Raw genomic sequence first — 19,193 nt, 5'->3', positions numbered from 1 at the left:
GTCGTCCAAATCCTTTAACAATCATAATCGGACAAAGAAGGGGCACTGAGCCAGAGAGGTGGAAGAGCAAATTTGGTTGAGGGGCAGAGGGCTTAAGAATGGAATTGAAGAAATTGCTTGGATGACTGAGGCATGCTGGTCAATGATAAGCTGAAGGAGTGGGGATGGAAATGCAGGGGTCCTGAATTTCAGAAACTTGAGTCTAGGTCATGAATATAAATTTTAAGGATGTTACAGAAATATGGGAAGGTGAAGTATTTGAAAGTGACTGGTAGTGGAAAAACAAAGCTGAGGGGTTATCTTTGCTGTCCATCTGTTCAGCATTTAGTATTTTGTTTACTTCAGTGTTTGTGCATTTGAAAATCTCTTATACCCCAGCCTACAGCAGTGGTTGAGGTTTTACAGCATGTTGCGATGGCCAATGATCTGTAATGCACACTGCTGAAATTTATTGCATTTAGATTTGGAGATATGGGATTGAGGGTAGTGAAAATTAGGACCAAAGCTGCAGGAATGACTGCAATGAGAATGGGTTGAGGGTTTTACTACGAGTGTTTCTCAAAAGGCATTAGATTCAGTACCACACAACAGCTTTATGAGAAAAGCTATAGCTTATTTTTTAAATGGACAGTCACAGTGTGGATACAAAATTGACTGAATGGAAGGAGCAAAGTAAATAGGGGAAAAAGTCACAGATAACCTACATGCTGCTGGCAGAAGTTGTTCTAATTTACCTTGCAATAACATGTAGATTATCTACGTTTGAGTGTGGTTATCTCTTTGCACAGATAAGGATGTGGTTTTCTCCTTTTGTATTAATTCATGGGATGTGGGTGCTACTGGCTGGACCAGTGTCTATTGCCCATCTCTAATTGCTATTGAGACAGTGGTGAGTTGCCTTCTTGAACCATTGCAACCCAATGCTCGCAATGTTGTTAGTGATTGAGTCCTGAACTGCAAGGAATTTTCCCAACTATTGCCAAATATCCTAGCCAGACTACCAAAGTTGCAACTTCAGAAAATGTTTGCCTTTTGTTAGTTGTGCCTTTCTGGTTGAAACCAGGTGTATTTGCAATAAGGTAACCAGGTTGTCTTTCAGAACTGCTCCCATTGGAACACGAGAAATAACTTGCTTTAGTACTAGAATGTCAAATGTTTAAGTTTTTTGAACAAATAAAAACTACCGAATTTGTAACCTTCTTGACTGACTGTAGATTTAGATAGAAATGCTGCTGAAAAGTAATGTGACGTTTTTGTGTCATCTGTTTTCAGACCTCTGGGACCAGAAAATCTTCTACTTAGAGGAGCAAGTTTGAAAAATACAAATGAAGTTTACGGTACAAAGATTTGTTTCTGCCAATTTGTATCCACTCAACTGAATAAAATTTCTTTTGCCTGTCTTCGTGAAATTTGCATTAAAAGAAACTCACAAGCAAGTTCATATTTTAGTCAAAATTGAAAAGTTGATTAAAAGTTAAGATATTCTTGTACATTTAACTGAAATTGCAAGTCTGCTGTTGTGAATATTTTTACGTACACTGCACCGTTGAGATATTAATACATTCAATGAGTTGAGCACCATTTTGCTTAAATTCAACGAAGCAATTTAATTGAGTAAAGATTCACAACCTTTTTAATGTCTCCAATTTTCATGTACAAATTTTTAATGTAATTTCTATGAAAACAGTGAAAGGTCTTATCAAGAAGTTGTTTTCTTGGTATTCTGCATTATGTAGTTTTGTTTCTTTAATTTTTACATCCTTCTATTGTCGCCAGCAGTTGTGTGCCTTCCACTTTCATTATCATCCAGTTGAAGGGACACTTTCAGTTAAAATTCATTGAGACAGCAGCAGGTGGTTCAGCTATTTAAACCTGCTCAGCAATCATTATGATCATGCTGATCACTACTTCACTGCCTTTTATCACCCACGCACTCACTATGTCCTTCTCATTATTCAAAATCTGTCAATCTCTACTTCAAAAATACTTAACAGCTAAGCTCCCAAACCCTCTGTCATACTGAATTCTAAAGGTTCATAACCCTCAGACCTTCTCTTGGGAAATAAGATGGAAAGTGACTGAAATGTTAGTAGGGGAGCACTTTGGGACTAGTTAGTTTTAAAATAGTTATGGAAAAGGATATGTCTTGTATTAAAGTTAGTTTTAAATTGGAGTAACACCAACTTCAAACGTTGTTTGGGGAGGAGACTGGCAAGTTAACAGATGGCTGACAAGTAGGAGGCTTTCAAAAGTGAGATAGCAAGAGTTCAGAAGCAGTATGTTCCTGTAAGAGCAAAGGGTAAGGCTGGTAAGAGGGGGGCACAATGGAAGAATAGAGATATTTTGGCTCTCGTCAAGAATAAAGCGGGGGCATATGTCATGGATGGATAACTGGGATTAAGTGACACTCTTGAAGAATGCAAGGGCAGTGAGGGAATTCTTAAGAGGGAAATCAGGAGGCAAAAAAGGGATATGAGATAGATTAGATTAGACTAGATTCCCTACAGTGTGGAAACAGGCCCTTCGGCCCAACAAGTCCACACTGCCCCTTGAAGCATCCCACCCAGACCCATCCCCGTATAACCCACACACCCCTGAACACTACAGGCAATTTAGCATGGCCAATCCACCTAGCCTGCACATCTTTGGACTGTGGGAGGAAACCCCTGCAGACACGGGGAGAATGTGCAAACTCCACCCAGACAGTCGCCCGAGGCGTGAATCGAATCCAGGTCCCTGTCGCTGTGAGGCTGCAGTGCTAACCACTGAGCCACTGTGCCTGGGCAGATAAGGTTAAAGATAATTGAAAGAGATTGTACAAGTTTGTTAAGGGCAAAAGAACAACTTGGGAGAGACTACTGCTCCTTAAAGATCATCTTTGTGTGGAAACATAGGAGTTTGGAGAGATAGTAAATGAATATTTCACTTCAGCATTTACAGTGGAGAAAAACATGGAAGCTAGGGAACTTGGGGAAATAAATATTGATGTCTTGAAGTCAATCCAATATGCAGGAAAGGAGGTGCTGAAGTCCTAAAAAACATAAAGGTAGATAAATCTCTGGGACCTCATCAGGACATCGTGGAAAGCTGGGGAAGAAATTATGGGGCCCCTAGAAGAGATATTTGTATCATTTATGATGTTAGGTAAACTGCCAGAAGACTGGAAGATTGCTAATGCTGTGTGTTTAAGAAAAGCTGCATGGAGAAGCCTGAGAACTATAGACCAGTGAATCTGAAGTCACTGGTGGGTAAGTTGTTGGAGGTGATTCTGAGAGACAGATTTACATGCATTTGGAGAGGCAAGGAATGATTAAGCATTGTCAGCATGGCTTTGTTTATGGGAAATCATATCTCAAATTTGGTTGAGTATTTTGAGGAAGTAGCCAAAAAACTTGAGTGCAGAACGTTAGGCATTGCATGGATTTTAGTAAAGCTTTTTCAAGTTTCTGCATGGTAGACTGTTTAATTCAGTTAAATCATATGGGATTCAGAGAGAGCCTGCCAATTGGATATGCACTTGGCTTGACAGTAGTGTTTTGCAGGGACAGATGCTGGTTCACTGTTGTTTACCATTTATTGTAAACACTTTGGATGACAATATAGGAAGCATAGTTTAGTCAGTTTGCAGATGACACCAAAATTGGAGGTGTAGTTGGTAGCAAAGAAGGTTACAAAGAGTAGAATGGGATCTTGATCTGTTGGGCCAATGGGCCGAAGAGTGGCAGACGGAGTTTAATTTGGATAAATATGAGGTGCTGCATTTTGGAAAAGCAAATCAGGACAAGACATGTATCCCCAATGGTAAGGTCCTGGGGAGTATTGTTGAACAGACAAACCTTGGAGAACAGGTTCATAGGTCCTTGAACGCGGAGTTGCAGGTAGATAAGGTAATGAAGGTGGTGTTTGGTATGCCTGTTTTTATTGGCCTGTGCATTGAGTACAGGAGCTGGGAGGTTCTGTTACAGCTGTTGGTTAGGCTGCTATTAGAATACTGCATGCAATTCTGGTTACTTTTGGAATGATGGTATGAAACTTGAAAGGGTTCAGTAAAGATTTACAAGGATATTACCAGGGTTGAGGTATAGGGAGAGGCTGAATAAGCTGGGGCTGTTTTCCCTGGAGTGTCAGAGGCTAAGAGTCAACCTTGTAGAAGTTTATAAAACCATAAGGGGCATGGATAAGGTAAGTAACCCCAAGGTGGGATAGTCCAATACTAGAGGGCATAGGTTTAAGGTGAGAGGAGAAAGATTTAAAAGGGACATAAAGGGCAACTTTTTCTTGCAGAGAGGGTGGTGCATGTATGGAATGAGCTGTCAGAGGGAAGTGGTGGAGACTGGTGTAATTATAACATTTAAAAGCCATCTGGACGGGTATTTGGATAGGAAGGATTTGGAGGGATATGGGCCAATTGCTGGAAAATGGCACTAGATTAGTTTAGCATAAATGGTTGGCATGGACAAGTTGGACTGAAGGGTCTGCTTCTGTGCTGTACATGTCCATGACTCTAGTGGTATAGTAGACAGTGAGGAAGATGATCTAAGATGAACAAGAGATCTTGATTAATTGGGCCAAGGAGTGTCAGATGGAATTTAATTTAGATAAATGCATGGTGTTGCATTTTGATAAGGCGAAAATGGATAGGACTTGTGCAGTTAATAGTTGGGCCCCTGGGGAGTGTTGTAGAACAGAGACCTAGGGATTCAGGAATGAGGCTCATTGAAAGTTGCAAACAGACTGGAAGGCATTTGACATGTTTGCCTTTTGTTTGTGCCGGTGAGTACAGAAATTGGGCCGTCCCTTTGCTGTTGTTTCAGACGTTAGAGAGGCCATTTTTTTTGGGAGTACTGTATGTATAGAGTCCCTGCAGTGTGGAAGCAGGCCATTTGGCCCGACAAGTCTGCACTGACTAATCCCCCAGCCAATATTCCCCCATGGCTAATGCATCTAACCTATACATCCCTTGCCACTATGGGGCAGTTTAGCACAGCCAATCGACCTGGAGGAAACCCACACAGGCACGGGGGAGAATGTGCAAACGCTACATCGGTAGTCACACAAGAGTGGAGTCGAAACCAGCTCTGTGGCACTGAGGCTGCAGTGCTTACCACTGAGCCATAGTTCTGGCCTTCTACAGGAAGCAAATTATTAGATCGGAGAGGGTTCAAAAAAGATTAACAAGAGTGTTACTGGGACTGGAGAATTGAACAAACTGGAGCATAGAAGGTTGAGGAGTGACCTTACAGAGGTTTATAAAATCCTGAGTGGCATGGGTAAGCCAAGGTCTTTTTCCCAGGGTAGGGGAGTCCAAAACGAGACGGAAAATGTTTAACATGAGAGGAGAAAAATTTAAAAGGGACCTGAGGGGCAGAGTTTTCAGTGGTGGTTCATATGTGGAATGAACTACCAGAGGAAGTAGTAGATGCAGGTACAATTACAATATTTAAGACATTTGGACAGGCCCATGAATAGGAAAGGTACAGATGGATATGAGCCAGAAGTAGGAAAATGGGACAAGTTTAATTTGGGGAAACTTGGTCAGCGTCGACTGGTTGAACCGAAGCAACTGCTGGCATGTTGAGAGTAAAGAGATTTTCTTGGTCCCAAATGATATTCCCTGTTACTTCAAAATTGCAGTGTTTGGTTCCAGACTACCCCCACTCCCACCCCCACAAATTCAGGGGGATTATCTTGTCTGTGTCCTCTGTATTTCTCTGTTTTCTTGAGGAGATTAATCCTCATTTTTCAAAATTCTAAAAGACTTAATTTCCCCAATCCTTTTGCATATGACAGATTTTGTGAATAAATCTGGTGTACCTTTGCACTCCCTCTTGAGCAACCATATGCTTTCTAAACTAAAGGGACCAAGGCATGGTCTAGTGAAAGCTCTATATAGTTGAAACAAGACGACTCTACTTCTGTAAATGCTAACTTACCATTAGCGTACTTAATTGCTTATTGCACTTGTGATTCGTTGACAAGGGCACCCAGGTGCCTTTGCATGTCTACACATCCTAAACATTTGTCACTTATGAAGTACTCTGACCATATTTTCCTCCTACCAGATTGGATAACCTCACATTCTTGCACATTATATTCCATAAATGACACTAATTCCATCTTGTTGTCAGACTTAATCGTGTTGAAGCCACTTTGCTTTGTTTTCACAGCATGTTCCCACTTAACTTTGTCATTCACGAATTGGGAAATATATTTATTCTCCATTATGCCTGTTTTATGCCTGTTAACTAGTCATTAATGCATGCCAAGACAATGGCCCGTATTCCATATATTTTGGTTTTGCAAAACTTGCTGAAATTCTATGCTGTCCCTCGTACGCTAATTCTACAATCATGTATTCAATGCACTTGTTCCTTTGCTCACTAGCATGTGGAACTGAGAGTAATCTTGAGGTTACTGCTGTCGAGGTCCAGCTTTTAAATATACTTCTTAAACTCTGCTTTCAGGTCCTCCTTCCTTATCTTGTTCCCTTCCTATGCTATTAGTATTGATGTGGACCACAACCTCTCTCTCTTCAAATTTTCTAATCATGCTGTTCAGAGATGTTGTTACATACCTCTGGACTGGCTGAGACTTGAAGGCAGACCTCCATGCTCAGGGATGAGGACACTGCCACTGCAACACAATGACCCTACTTTTGACTGTTCACTGTCTCCCAGAGAATCTTCTGCAGGTGCTCCATGATATCCATGGACCTGCCATCAGGGAAGCAACACACCAGCCTTGAGTCACATTTATTGTCGTAGATTATTGCCTCAGGTTTTCTTAGAATGAGGTAGTGCTACCTCTGCCTGTGTAGTTAGAATAATCTGCACATACCTCTCTGTTTCAAAGGTGCGTCACAATGACTCTGGCCACCACTTGAGATCCAAAACCCAGGGCTGAAGCTTGTGCCGTCAAATGACCCTTTCTGACGATATGTTCGTAAAGAACTTCACACACGTTAGACAATGTGTATTCCACTTGGCAAAACTGACTTCATATTTTTTAACTTTGTAAACTATTTATTATAATTAGAATAAGTATAAAACTTGCCAATACTTCAAATCAGCTTCACTGGACCAAACTAAGCCATTTAATTGTGGCTGAAAGAGGTGGATAAAGAAGAGCACCTCCTTGCTCTCCGTCAAACTCACTCACTTACCAAGCTCCCATTTCATACTGTGTACCCAAAGCAATACTCGTTGCTGACCAACACAGCATTGAGGGAGAGCTCCTTTTATGCTACTCGAAAAATAACTGAACATGACCTTCTGAAAACTAAGCTTTAGTCATTAATTGGCTGGCTGACCGTGTACCCTTGTTTGAAGGCTGGAATAGAACTTGACTTGTCTGATATAAAGTGTACTTTTTTTAAAGTTAATTACTAAAGTGAAGAAAAATGATCCTCTGTCACCTTGGCCAGCTTTCATTGCATACTCATGTATGTCTGGTTGACCTCATACTTGTTAGAGATCATGGATTTGGAAGATGTTGTTAAAGTCCTTGATGTCGTGCTGCACCACACCTTGTAGATGGTACACTCTGGCGAAAATGAATGTTAAGAGTTTGTGAAGGAAATGTCAGTTAAGTAGGTTGCTTTTACTTGCATCGTGACTTTTAAGTTCCTGAGTGTTGAACCTCTTGAATGTATTCAAGCTGTATTCATCTGATCAAATTGTTGAATTACCTCAATTCACCACACACTATCACATTCCTGAACTGTGACCTGTAGATCGTGGAAAGGCTGTGGAAAATCAGGTCCTGATTTACCATTGCAGAATTTCCACCCTCTCAACCTGCCTTTGCAACCGTGGTATTTAAATGGCAAGCCCAGTTTAAACCTCTGATCAGTGACAATTCCCAGGCTCTGAAAGGGTATTCAAAGTTAGTAATAATGTTGTAAGTGAGAGGGAGGTGGTTAGATTCTCATTGCACTTGGTCATTGTCTGATAATCGTGTGAATGAATGTTACTTACTAAGAATCTGAATATTGTCCAGATCCTGCTATATCTGGACAGGGACCATTCCATTATTCAGAGTGAAACTGAATGGTCTCCAATCACGAGTGAATGTTCATCCCCTCTGACTTTGATGTTGAGAAGGCCATAAATGAAGCAGCTGAAAATATCAGAGATAATAGGAACTGCAGATGCTGGAGTATCCAAGATAACAAAATGTGGAGCTGGGTGAATACTGCAGGCCAAGCAGCATCTTAGGAGCACAAAAGCTGACGTTTCGGGCCTACACCCTGATGAAGGGCCTAGGCCTGAAACGTCAGCTTTTGTGCTCCTAAGATGCTGCTTGGCCTGCTGTGTTCATCCAGCTCCACACTTTGTTATCTTAGCAGAAAATGTCAGTTTAGGAGACTGCCCTTTGCTAAGACTGACTGCTGAAAATAAAGTTTCTTGTGCATTTTTTAATTTTGGTTTTGTGGAAAAATGATCCTCCTCATCTTTGTAAGAAGTGAACCAAGAGAAACTTATTGCTCAATCATGGTTGTCTTGAGACAAGTACTACCTGCTTCTAAATGCAGTTGCCGTGCTGTTTTCCAGTTGTAATTGACCTTCTCTAAAATATCACAGCAGTGATTAGATGTGACTACAGTAAGTGGAGAATATTCTTAACTAACATATGTTAGAGCCTTACAAACAATGACCAGCATGCAGATTCCTTTGCTTTTTGGACTGAGCAATATAGTAACATCTACTTTTTAGCATCAAAGTTCAGCCTTGACCACGTAGTCTTAATCCTAAATCTTTTCATCATATTTTAAGTATCAGAGTTTTCAGGAGGACAGTTCATGACTGTCTACCAAAGCAAATAGTTACTGAGGTTTTGCTGGGTATAGGAAGTGGATGATTGTATCCCTGAGCATTCTGCCAGCCTCTTAAAATCAGTATGCTAGCTCTCGTACCTTTCTTTGTTTATTGTAATGACCATGCACAAAAATAAAGTCAACTGATCACTGTTAAGTTTCTCTGTTTGCATGGGTTCCTAATACCGAAGGTATTGTCTCAACTGGAACACTGAATTCTTAAAACCTTTAATTGATGACAATTTGTGATTGTGGCATGTTTAATGTAATAAATTTTTCCAAGCTTTTTCATTTGATTGCCGATGTTGTGGCCATTTTAAAACAGCCTGTCTTGAGTCTTGGGTAGAGTTATTATAGATTTTATTCGAGCAAATATGGAAGTTACAGGACAGTTGTAATTCCCAACTTAATTCAGGGTGACTGTCATATCTCGGACTTGGATCTGGGTCTACAGGTCTCTGGCAACTTAATTTTTTAGTTATTCCTCCTCTCTATGATCTGTGCAGCAATGGATAAACGTTGGATCCTCCATCTTTAGCTAGATTCACACTGGAATGGAAGCATATCCCTTCATTCCCTGAGAATTGGCTATGTTTTTCACCATGCTTCAAGAAAGTGCTAAGATAATAAAATGTGAGGCTGGATGAACACAGCAGGCCAAGCAGCATCTCAGGAGCACAAAAGCTGACGTTTCGGGCCTAGACCCTTCATCAGAGAGGGGGATGGGGGGAGGGAACTGGAATAAATAGGGAGAGAGGGGGAGGCGGACCGAAGATGGAGAGTAAAGAAGATAGGTGGAGAAGGTGTGGGTGGGGAGGTAGGGAGGGGATAGGTCAGTCCAGGGAAGACGGACAGGTCAAGGAGGTGGGATGAGGTTAGTAGGTAGCTGGGGGTGCGGCTTGGGGTGGGAGGAAGGGATGGGTGAGAGGAAGAACCGGTTAGGGAGGCAGAGACAGGTTGGACTGGTTTTGGGATGCAGTGGGTGGGGGGGAAGAGCTGGGCTGGTTGTGTGGTGCAGTGGGGGGAGGGGATGAACTGGGCTGGTTTAGGGATGCAGTGGGGGAAGGGGAGATTTTGAAACTGGTGAAGTCCACATTGATACCATATGGCTGCAGGGTTCCCAGGCGGAATATGAGTTGCTGTTCCTGCAACCTTCGGGTGGCATCATTGTGGCAGTGCAGGAGGCCCATGATGGACATGTCATCAAGAGAATGGGAGGGGGAGTGGAAATGGTTTGCGACTGGGAGGTGCAGTTGTTTGTTGCGAACTGAGCGGAGGTGTTCTGCAAAGCGGTCCCCAAGCCTCCGCTTGGTTTCCCCAATGTAGAGGAAGCCGCACCGGGTACAGTGGATGCAGTATACCACATTGGCAGATGTGCAGGTGAACCTCTGCTTAATGTGGAATGTCATCTTGGGGCCTGGGATGGGGGTGAGGGAGGAGGTGTGGGGACAAGTGTAGCATTTCCTGCGGTTGCAGGGGAAGGTGCCGGGTGTGGTGGGGTTGGAGGGCAGTGTGGAGCGAACAAGGGAGTCACGGAGAGAGTGGTCTCTCCGGAAAGCAGACAGGGGTGGGGATGGAAAAATGTCTTGGGTGGTGGGGTCGGATTGTAAATGGCGGAAGTGTCGGAGGATAATGCGTTGTATCCGGAGGTTGGTAGGGTGGTGTGTGAGAACGAGGGGGATCCTCTTGGGGCGGTTGTGGCGGGGGCGGGGTGTGAGGGATGTGTCGCGGGAAATGCGGGAGACGCGGTCAAGGGCGTTCTCAATCACCGTGGGGGGGAAGTTGCGGTCCTTAAAGAACTTGGACATCTGGGATGTGCGGGAGTGGAATGTCTTATCGTGGGAGCAGATGCGGCGGAGGCGGAGGAATTGGGAATAGGGGATGGAATTTTTGCAGGAGGGTGGGTGGGAGGAGGTGTATTCTAGGTAGCTGTGGGAGTCGGTGGGCTTGAAATGGACATCAGTTACAAGCTGGTTGCCTGAGATGGAGACTGAGAGGTCCAGGAAGGTGAGGGATGTGCTGGAGATGGCCCAGGTGAACTGAAGGTTGGGGTGGAAGGTGTTGGTGAAGTGGATGAACTGTTCGAGCTCCTCTGGGGAGCAAGAGGCAGCGCCGATACAGTCATCAATGTACCGGAGGAAGAGGTGGGGTTTGGGGCCTGTGTAGGTGCGGAAGATGGACTGTTCCACGTAACCTACAAAGAGGCAGGCATAGCTGGGGCCCATGCGGGTGCCCATGGCCACCCCCTTAGTCTGTAGGAAGTGGGAGGAGTCAAAAGAGAAGTTGTTGAGTGTGAGGACGAGTTCCGCTAGGCGGATGAGAGTGTCGGTGGAGGGGGCCTGGTCGGGCCTGCGGGACAGGAAGAAGCGGAGGGCCTTGAGGCCATCTCCATGCGGAATGCAGGTGTACAGGGACTGGACGTCCATGGTGAATATGAGGTGTTGGGGGCCAGGGAATTGGAAGTTCTGGAGGAGGTGGAGGGCGTGGGTGGTGTCACGGACATAGGTGGGGAGTTCCTGGACCAAAGGGGAGAAAATGGAGTCCAGATAGGTGGAGATGAGTTCGGTGGGGCAGGAGCAGGCTGAGACGATGGGTCGACCAGGGCAGGCAGGTTTGTGGATTTTGGGAAGGAGATAGAAACGGGCCGTGCGGGGTTGGGGAACAATGAGGTTGGAGGCTGTGGGTGGGAGGTCCCCTGAGGTGATGAGGTCATGAATGGTGTTGGAGATGATTGTTCATCCAGCCTCACATTTTATTATCTTGGAATCTCCAGCATCTGCAGTTCCCATTATCTCTTCAAGAAAGTGCTTATTTGTTTATTCGTGTCCCTTAGTGTGCATTTCAATATCAATTTTAATCAATTGTCTCATTTCACAGTGTAGCAAACCAGTCTTCTTGGGGATTTTGAGATAATGATCTTTGCACACGGTATTAGAAAACGGTTGAAGCTGTTGTAAGTGGATAACGTTAAGCTACTGGCCCTGCAACCGTGGTTAATATTTCAAGGAACTCGGATAATTTGATTTGACTTTGTTAGAAACATTGCTTGACCAAGAACAAGCTCGCAGTATTTATAGCCAATAAATAGAATCATTGAATTTCTGCAGTGCAGCAATAGACCATTCGGCCCCTCGTGTCTGCACCGAATCTCCAAAGAGGATCTGATCAAGACCTAGACCCCACCCTCTCCCCATAACCCTGTATTTACCATAGCTAACCACCTAGCCTGCACATTCCTAGAATTACAGGACAAATTACCATGCCCAATCCACCTAACCTACACATCTTCGGACTGTGGGAGGAAACACACGTAGACGTGGGAAGATCATGCAAGCTCAAATCTTGGCTCACAACCTGCCTTTCACAGAAATGCTAATAGGAAAAGGAACATCACCTGATCAAAGCCCACTGGCATGCATCATTTTTAGCACAGTCAGTCCTTCAGTGATTCATAAAGGATAAAATAATTTCTTTTGTATGTGGAAATTGATTTTTCTGTTTAAACACACAACTTGGTTAACACCTTGTGCCAAATGTCATTAATTGAAACAGTTAGATATTTGTAACCACCAAACATGGTAAATTCCTCTGGCAGAAGGGATTATTCTTTCTAATCTGGTTTCACAGAATACAGTTCAAGGGTTTTTAATTATATCTTGTTCGATAATCAATTCCAGTTTCAGTTTGCATTTCCATTGTCATTTTGAATTTTGCAAAAGATACATGTAGCTGTTATATGAAAAACTATATACAAGACGCTCTTGAGGCAGGCAATTTCATACTAGTGCCGAACTGAGATATTTTGAGTCAACTAACTGAGCTTTAAGGTTTTGGAGTAGATTTGTAGCTCAAGTTGTGGGTGTTGGGGTTGGCTGGCTCGCCAAGCTGGTTTGTTCTGCTGACGTTTGATTACCATGCTTGGTAATATCCTCAGTGACTCTGATGAAGCGCTGAGCTTGTTACCAAGCATGGTAATGAAACATTTATGGAATAACTGAGCTTATTATTTCTCCAATGTAAATCTTGCACTTTGATTTCCAGGTGTGGCTGTTTACACTGGAATGGATGCTAAAATTGCTTTGAATTATAAGAGCAAATCACAGAAACGCTCGTCTGTAGAAAAGTAAGTCTTTGTTCACTTGCTCTGAAATTTCCAGAGGAGAAAATGTGAGGATTCTTCTTTAAGTAAGGAAACTGAATTTAGAAAGTGGGAGGTGACAGTCTTGGCATCAAGCCCATCATGTTTGTCATTATACTAACTGAACCAATCTAGGAACTACAGTAATTGCATTTTACACACTGTCAACATCATGTGCTTGTGTAGTACATCTTATCTCAAGAAAACATTCTGAGATCTTTAAATGTCACTTAGTAGATTGATCAGATTTTGATATTAGAGCATGCTTTATATGTTTAAATGTAAGTCAGCAACAAGAAAAGTAAATTACTTTCCCTCTACATCTGAGTAAAATTAACCAAATGGATACCAACAATGGTTTGGCTACTTTTGGGAACAACTCACAATGAATTAAGGAAGCCTGAAACAGGAACATGAAAATAGAGGCTACATCTGGAATATTTCTGCCACCATTGAATGAGAACTGTGTTTTACAAAACATAACCATCCCAGGCCTCTGCAGTTTCGACCCACCATTAACTAATATTAGAAAGCTGGTGTTGAGCATGGAATTCTATGTTACCATGCTTCTTTATTAAAGAAGTACACAAGAGCAGAGCTTCTTGAAGGCTTTATAGGTATCTGAGACAGTGACCTCATCTCTCCACATTCCTACTATCTACTGTCATATTTTTATTTTTGAACATCTTCATACTCCTAACCCTGCTTTCACTAATCTCAATCTTAACTCTTCATTCACACCTTGATTACTACTCTCTTCCAAGTATTTTGAGATCAGAGATCAATTCACCCTTGCCTGGTGTAAATTTCAAGATTTGTTTGCTTTCAAAATTGAACTTTAAAAAATAATAGTTGCAGAGGCACACATACATGTTCTCACTGTTACTCATTTGCTCCCATGGAGGTTCTTATTTTCTCTCTGATAGGTTAAGGAGTTAAATTTGTCCCCTACAATTAAACTTTTCAAATTTGCCTTTTATAACTGTCAAAAGAACACCAGTCTGATACCCTGATGGAATCTACCTTTTTTTAAAATTTCTGACAAATAGGATAGCATTATATGCACATAAGGGGAGGAGGTGGCAAAGTGCTAATTTTGCTGGACTGGTAATCCAGCAGCCTATTTTAATGTTTTTGAGGACATGGGGTGCAAATCCCACCATGGCAGCTGGTGAAATCAATGGAATTTAGAATTAAATTTTGGTCTAATGATGGCTGTTTACCCATCTGTGTAAAAGCTGATCTGGTGGACTAATGTCATTTTTCTTAAAGTCACCCTTGTACCAGAGGACTGCTCAGTCATTAGCGAGAGCTGACTGGTGGTGGTTTTATCTGAGGGTCACCATGTCTCAAATGAAGGGAGAGTACGAAAAGGAGGCACCTTTTCGTGTAACCGCAACTGGAATGAGAATTGAACCCATGCTGTTGGTGCCACTCTGCATTGCAAATCAGCCATCCAGCCAAATGAGTTAACCAAACCCTAGATTATGCCCGGTCGTAAACCCACACTAATGTTGTTGATGCTTAATTGCCCCGTGAAGTGGTTCAGAAAACCAGTTCAAGTGTGACTAGGGTTGGGCAACAAATTTTGGTCTTACCAGTGACAGGAATTTTAAAAAGCACCATTAACTTCATTCCCTTGGAGCTAGTAAGAACTGCATATGCTGGAGTCAGAGACAATGTAGCATGGAGCTGGAGGAACACAGCAGGCCAGGCTTCATCAGAGGAGCAGTTGAACTGAAACATCAACTTACCTGCTCCTCTGATGCTGCCTGGCCTGCTATATTCCTCCAGCCCCATGCTGTGTTGTCTTTAACTCCATTCCTGCCCTTTTGAGCCTTCGATGTCCTATCACCTTCTCAGCCTGCTGTCTTTTTATTTCATGAAATTTAGAGAATAATAGAACCACCAAATATAATTGAGTGTAGATATCTATACTCTTCTACCATTTTTGAATTTTACCTCTGAAACTTCTGAATTTTATCCCTGACTTTGAGCAGACTTTGGAAAAAAAAATTCTGTGTTGTGAACCCTGTTGTATTGTGTCCTTGGTAGCTAGGTTCATTGCACATACTCAGATTTTTTTTATTGAAATTACTGCCCTGGGCAGAACTATCAATACTAGATGTGTACTTAAAAATACAATGGCAAGAGGTCCGAATGGAGTGAGCATACGGTGAGGTAGTGGAGTTGATGTTGATAATCCCCCGTTATCTTACTCAGTTGTCCATTTCCACACTACCTGTTTCTTGTGCTGTTGTGAAGATAGGAAGTATATAATTAAACATTTTAATACCTTGAATGTTATCAGCATATAGTAAGATGCATAGATCTTTTGCAGTACAGTTGCAAAGACCCTACATGTGAGCCAGGAGACCAGGATTCAAGCCCTACCTGCTCTGTGTTATAACATTTCTGTAATAGGATGCATGCAGAATTGAGGCAATGTGACACTCAGGAAGCAAAAGAAAATGCAGTAAGTCATAATTGTAATATTTTGCCATTCTGTTTAGGTCTATGAACACTTTTCTGATAGTCTTCCTAGAAATTCTTGTGATTGAAGCAGTCATTAGTACCATCTTGAAATACGCTTGGTGGTATGAACCTTCGTACAATGAAAGAACGACACAGGAGAAAAACAGCAGTAGAGTGAGTATGGACAGATTATAACTTGATTTAGGTTCTGTTAAACTTTTGTGACTATATATGTGGACAATGTTATTTTCAACATTCAGTGTTTAACTAAATTATGTGCATATGCATTAAATATAGCCATGCTGCAATGGTTCCTGCTTTTAAAGTGCAGTTTTAAAATTTACCAATACTAAGGATTAGAAAAAACTTTCACTGATAACAGATGCTTCTGGGTATTCTTTTTTACTCCTTGGAATTGTGCAAAGTTTTGGATTCAACTTCTTAAAAAAAAAGTAATAAAAACATGCGCTCGCTCCTGTCCATACTCCTATTTTACCTGTTGCTGTCCACTCTCGCTCCCCCTGTTTGGTAAGTGAAATGTTCTTTCAGCTGGTGATAAACCATTTAGCTTGAAAAATTTGTGGTGAATAATGTGCATGTTTTCAATATCATGTTCGTATTGGCGTCATAACACTGCTTTGTTTCAATGATGTAATTATTGTTTTTTATTATAGATTCTGACTGGTATATCTGATTTCTTGGCTTTCTTGGTGCTGTACAATTACATCATTCCAATTTCACTGTATGTTACTGTTGAGATGCAGAAGTTCTTGGGATCTTTTTTCATTGTATGGGATCTTGACTTGTATCATGATGCAACAGGTCAGCGTGCACAGGTTAACACGTCGGACCTTAACGAAGAACTTGGGCAGGTGAGGATTAATTTGCATTGTCAGTGAATTATCTTTGAGTAGTCAAGCCTGAGGAAACTGAAAGCCTTCTCTAAACTGTTTGCAGCAGAAGTAATCATTGGAATTTAGCGCACAGAAGGAGGCCGTTTGGCACCTCATGCTCACATGATTCCCTACCTGGAGAAGGAGAGCCATTTTCCCCTCTCTCTTTCAATCTTCTATTAACCATGTCAGTTGTGAGGTTACTGGTTGGTATTTTAAGTGATTTCCCACCACTGGACTGTATATGTATATTTTTTCAGGTGAAGAATTAACTTGTTACATGTTATTAAAGAATTCCTCATGCCTCAAAGATTGTGTGGTCATCAATGATATTTGAATTCTTCACACCATCTTCATGAAATGGAATTCTCTTTCATATTTTACCAATTCTAGTTGCATGTTCTTAAAATGAACAAACTAGTTGTGTAATGATGTACACTCTTTCATAATTCTAAGCAACTTTGAATTCAAAACCCATTACACAGAATCAGTACTCTGTGTACCAAAGATCTGTTACGTTCTCATTCCTGAGCACAAGGAGCCCACAGCTTCAACCAATTCGCAAGTTTAAAAGAAAACTCCAATTTCCCACAATGAAAATGAGAGTATGTCTCGGATACATAAAGAAAACAAAAACCACTTGTGTTTCCAGTATTAAAGTACAGACTACATAGTGTTGAAGACCCTTGGCCCTGTAGAAGGGAGGATAGGAATAAGTTGATATGAGCAGACTTTCATTTGCAGGAAGTTTCTAATATGTACAGATACTGACAATAAAATCCAGTTGTCTTTCGCTTGAAACAGAATGTGTTGCATTCCTTTCTCTCCATAATTTTAAGTTTAACCATAGCGCTTTGTAACTTTTCCTTTAGCAATGCTTGCTGACATCCGGGAGTATGTATACAAGCAATGACATCTCATGAACCTGTTTGACATAGAGTGACAAATACCTAATTTGCCTAAAAATGGAAACGAAAGGTGGATTGTGTAAGAAAAATAAAGTTTAAACTTAGGATATCTATTTTATTTCCAAAACTCGGATTAATATTATGCATGTGAATGTGTATTTGGCAGCAATTGACAGTGACCATTGTTAGCAAACATTTTTTTTTCCTTTTTAGGTGCTTTCCATATGCCATAGTTTTCTTCTAAGCTTATTGTTTACAACATATAAATGCTTCAATTTCACATCTGCTACATGATCTTAAATTTTACAAGTACTTTCTTGGTGTAGAAGTTGGCAGCATTTACAGTCAGTTAAAAAAACTGATTTTAAATTTAGAATTGATTTAAATTCCCAATTTTTGCCTTTTTCAGCTGTTCTTCCAGCAGTTTGTTTTTGTTTCTGAACTCTCTTGTTTCACCTCATCTGAAATCCCATTGCCTTTGCTGCAACTAACAAGATACTAAAACACTATTTCTAATTTCTCATTTCTTTGGCATGTTTTTGCTTCTGCTATTTTACCCCTCCGACAATTGTTAACCTTTAAATCATCACATTCTACCAGCATTCAACGATGGGCAGCATAATCCAGTTTATAGCCATCTTCTTTGCATTTGTTTTTAGTTTTTGCTTGTGCCTGGGAAGCAGCATCACATCAGATCTGAGTATCTTTTCCTGTAAATCCAAAAATATTTTGGGTCACTCTGCGCCCTAATGCTCTCTCTCGCTCTCTCTCGCTCTCTGTCTCTGTGTGCGCACGCTTGTTTATAACATTTTCCCTAAAGCCTGTTCCCACTATTTTGATTTTGATTTCAGTGAGAAATGCTCCTGCTGTGTCGGCAATGACCCTCCCTACCTGATTGTAATGTACTTCTCAATATATTGAGAGAGAATGCCTTGAAACCTTATATAAGCAGTGTGTTGAAATTGATGTCCCATCTGTGGGCTGCCTGGTTTTGAATTTTTTTAAAAGAAGAATTTTTGAGAGATGCTTAGATTTTTCGATTGAGAGTTAATTCAAACACAGCTTTGTACAACTCTTTTAGAGATAGTAGGAACTGCAGATGCTGGAGAATCTGAGATAACATGGTGTAGAGCTGAGTGAACACAGCAGGCCAACCAGCATCAAAGGAGCAGGAAAGCTGACATTTCGGGCCAGGACCCTTCTTCAGAAAAAGGGCCTAGGCCCAAAACATCAGCTTTCCTGCTCCAATTATGCTGCTTGGCCTGCTGTGTTCATCCAGCTGTACGCCGTGTTATCTTTGTACAACTCATTGCTTTATTTAGTCGTCTAACAATGGCTCTGTTGAAATTAACCAAAAAAAACACTTCGAGGGTTTTATGGAAATGAAACTTTAAGCTAATGTGCATTTTAAAAAACTGTGTCCACTACTTGCCTTTTGTTTTACCTATTTTAAGCTGACCTCTCGGACTAAACATATAGCCAGTTTTGAGCACAATGCTGACTCTTTAAAATAGTTTTTATGCCTTGCCCGACAGCTTGACTTTTTGACTGTAAGTTATAGGTCACGGGCTGTAAGTTTTCTTCACCCTCATGTACCTGAAAAAGTTCCTGTTTAAATCCGGTTAACGGTATTATCTTCCACAACTTCTTTCAAGTAGAGCTGTCCAGGTCCTAACAGTTGGATGGAGAAAGATTCTCCTCAATTCTCTTCCATATTTTGAATATAGAATCACCAGTTATTGACCCGTTCACCAGCGGAATTATTTTTGTCTTTACTCCATCAAAACTTCTCACTATTGTGAAAACTCTTGATTAGGTTACAGTTTTAACATTTTGTTCCAAAGAGAATCCTTCCTAACATTTATAATCTCTCTTCGTATGAAAATCCTCATCCCTGATAGCATCCTGATCAGTCTCTTGTGTATTTTGCTGAGTGTCGCACTTCAGTAGTTTCTATAAAAGCT

General features: G+C 41.4%; 1 protein-coding gene across 3 annotated transcripts in view; it reads left to right on the top strand.

Moving 5' to 3' along the window:
• The window catches only part of atp11b (ATPase phospholipid transporting 11B), a 178,517-nt gene that overhangs the window by 44,622 nt on the left and 114,702 nt on the right, over window positions 1-19,193 (top strand). For all 3 annotated transcript variants that reach the window (XM_048542084.2, XM_048542086.2, XM_048542085.2), the window contains 4 exons: window positions 1,273-1,337; window positions 12,857-12,938; window positions 15,467-15,602; window positions 16,103-16,300. In XM_048542084.2, coding sequence (XP_048398041.1) covers window positions 1,273-1,337; window positions 12,857-12,938; window positions 15,467-15,602; window positions 16,103-16,300 — 481 coding nt within the window. The remainder of the gene's footprint in view (window positions 1-1,272; window positions 1,338-12,856; window positions 12,939-15,466; window positions 15,603-16,102; window positions 16,301-19,193) is intronic.

Source organism: Stegostoma tigrinum, chromosome 14, assembly GCF_030684315.1.
Source record: "Stegostoma tigrinum isolate sSteTig4 chromosome 14, sSteTig4.hap1, whole genome shotgun sequence".
Taxonomy (NCBI): domain Eukaryota; kingdom Metazoa; phylum Chordata; class Chondrichthyes; order Orectolobiformes; family Stegostomatidae; genus Stegostoma; species Stegostoma tigrinum.
Note: the sequence above shows the minus strand (reverse complement) of the source record. Positions and strands in the feature narration are given on the sequence as shown.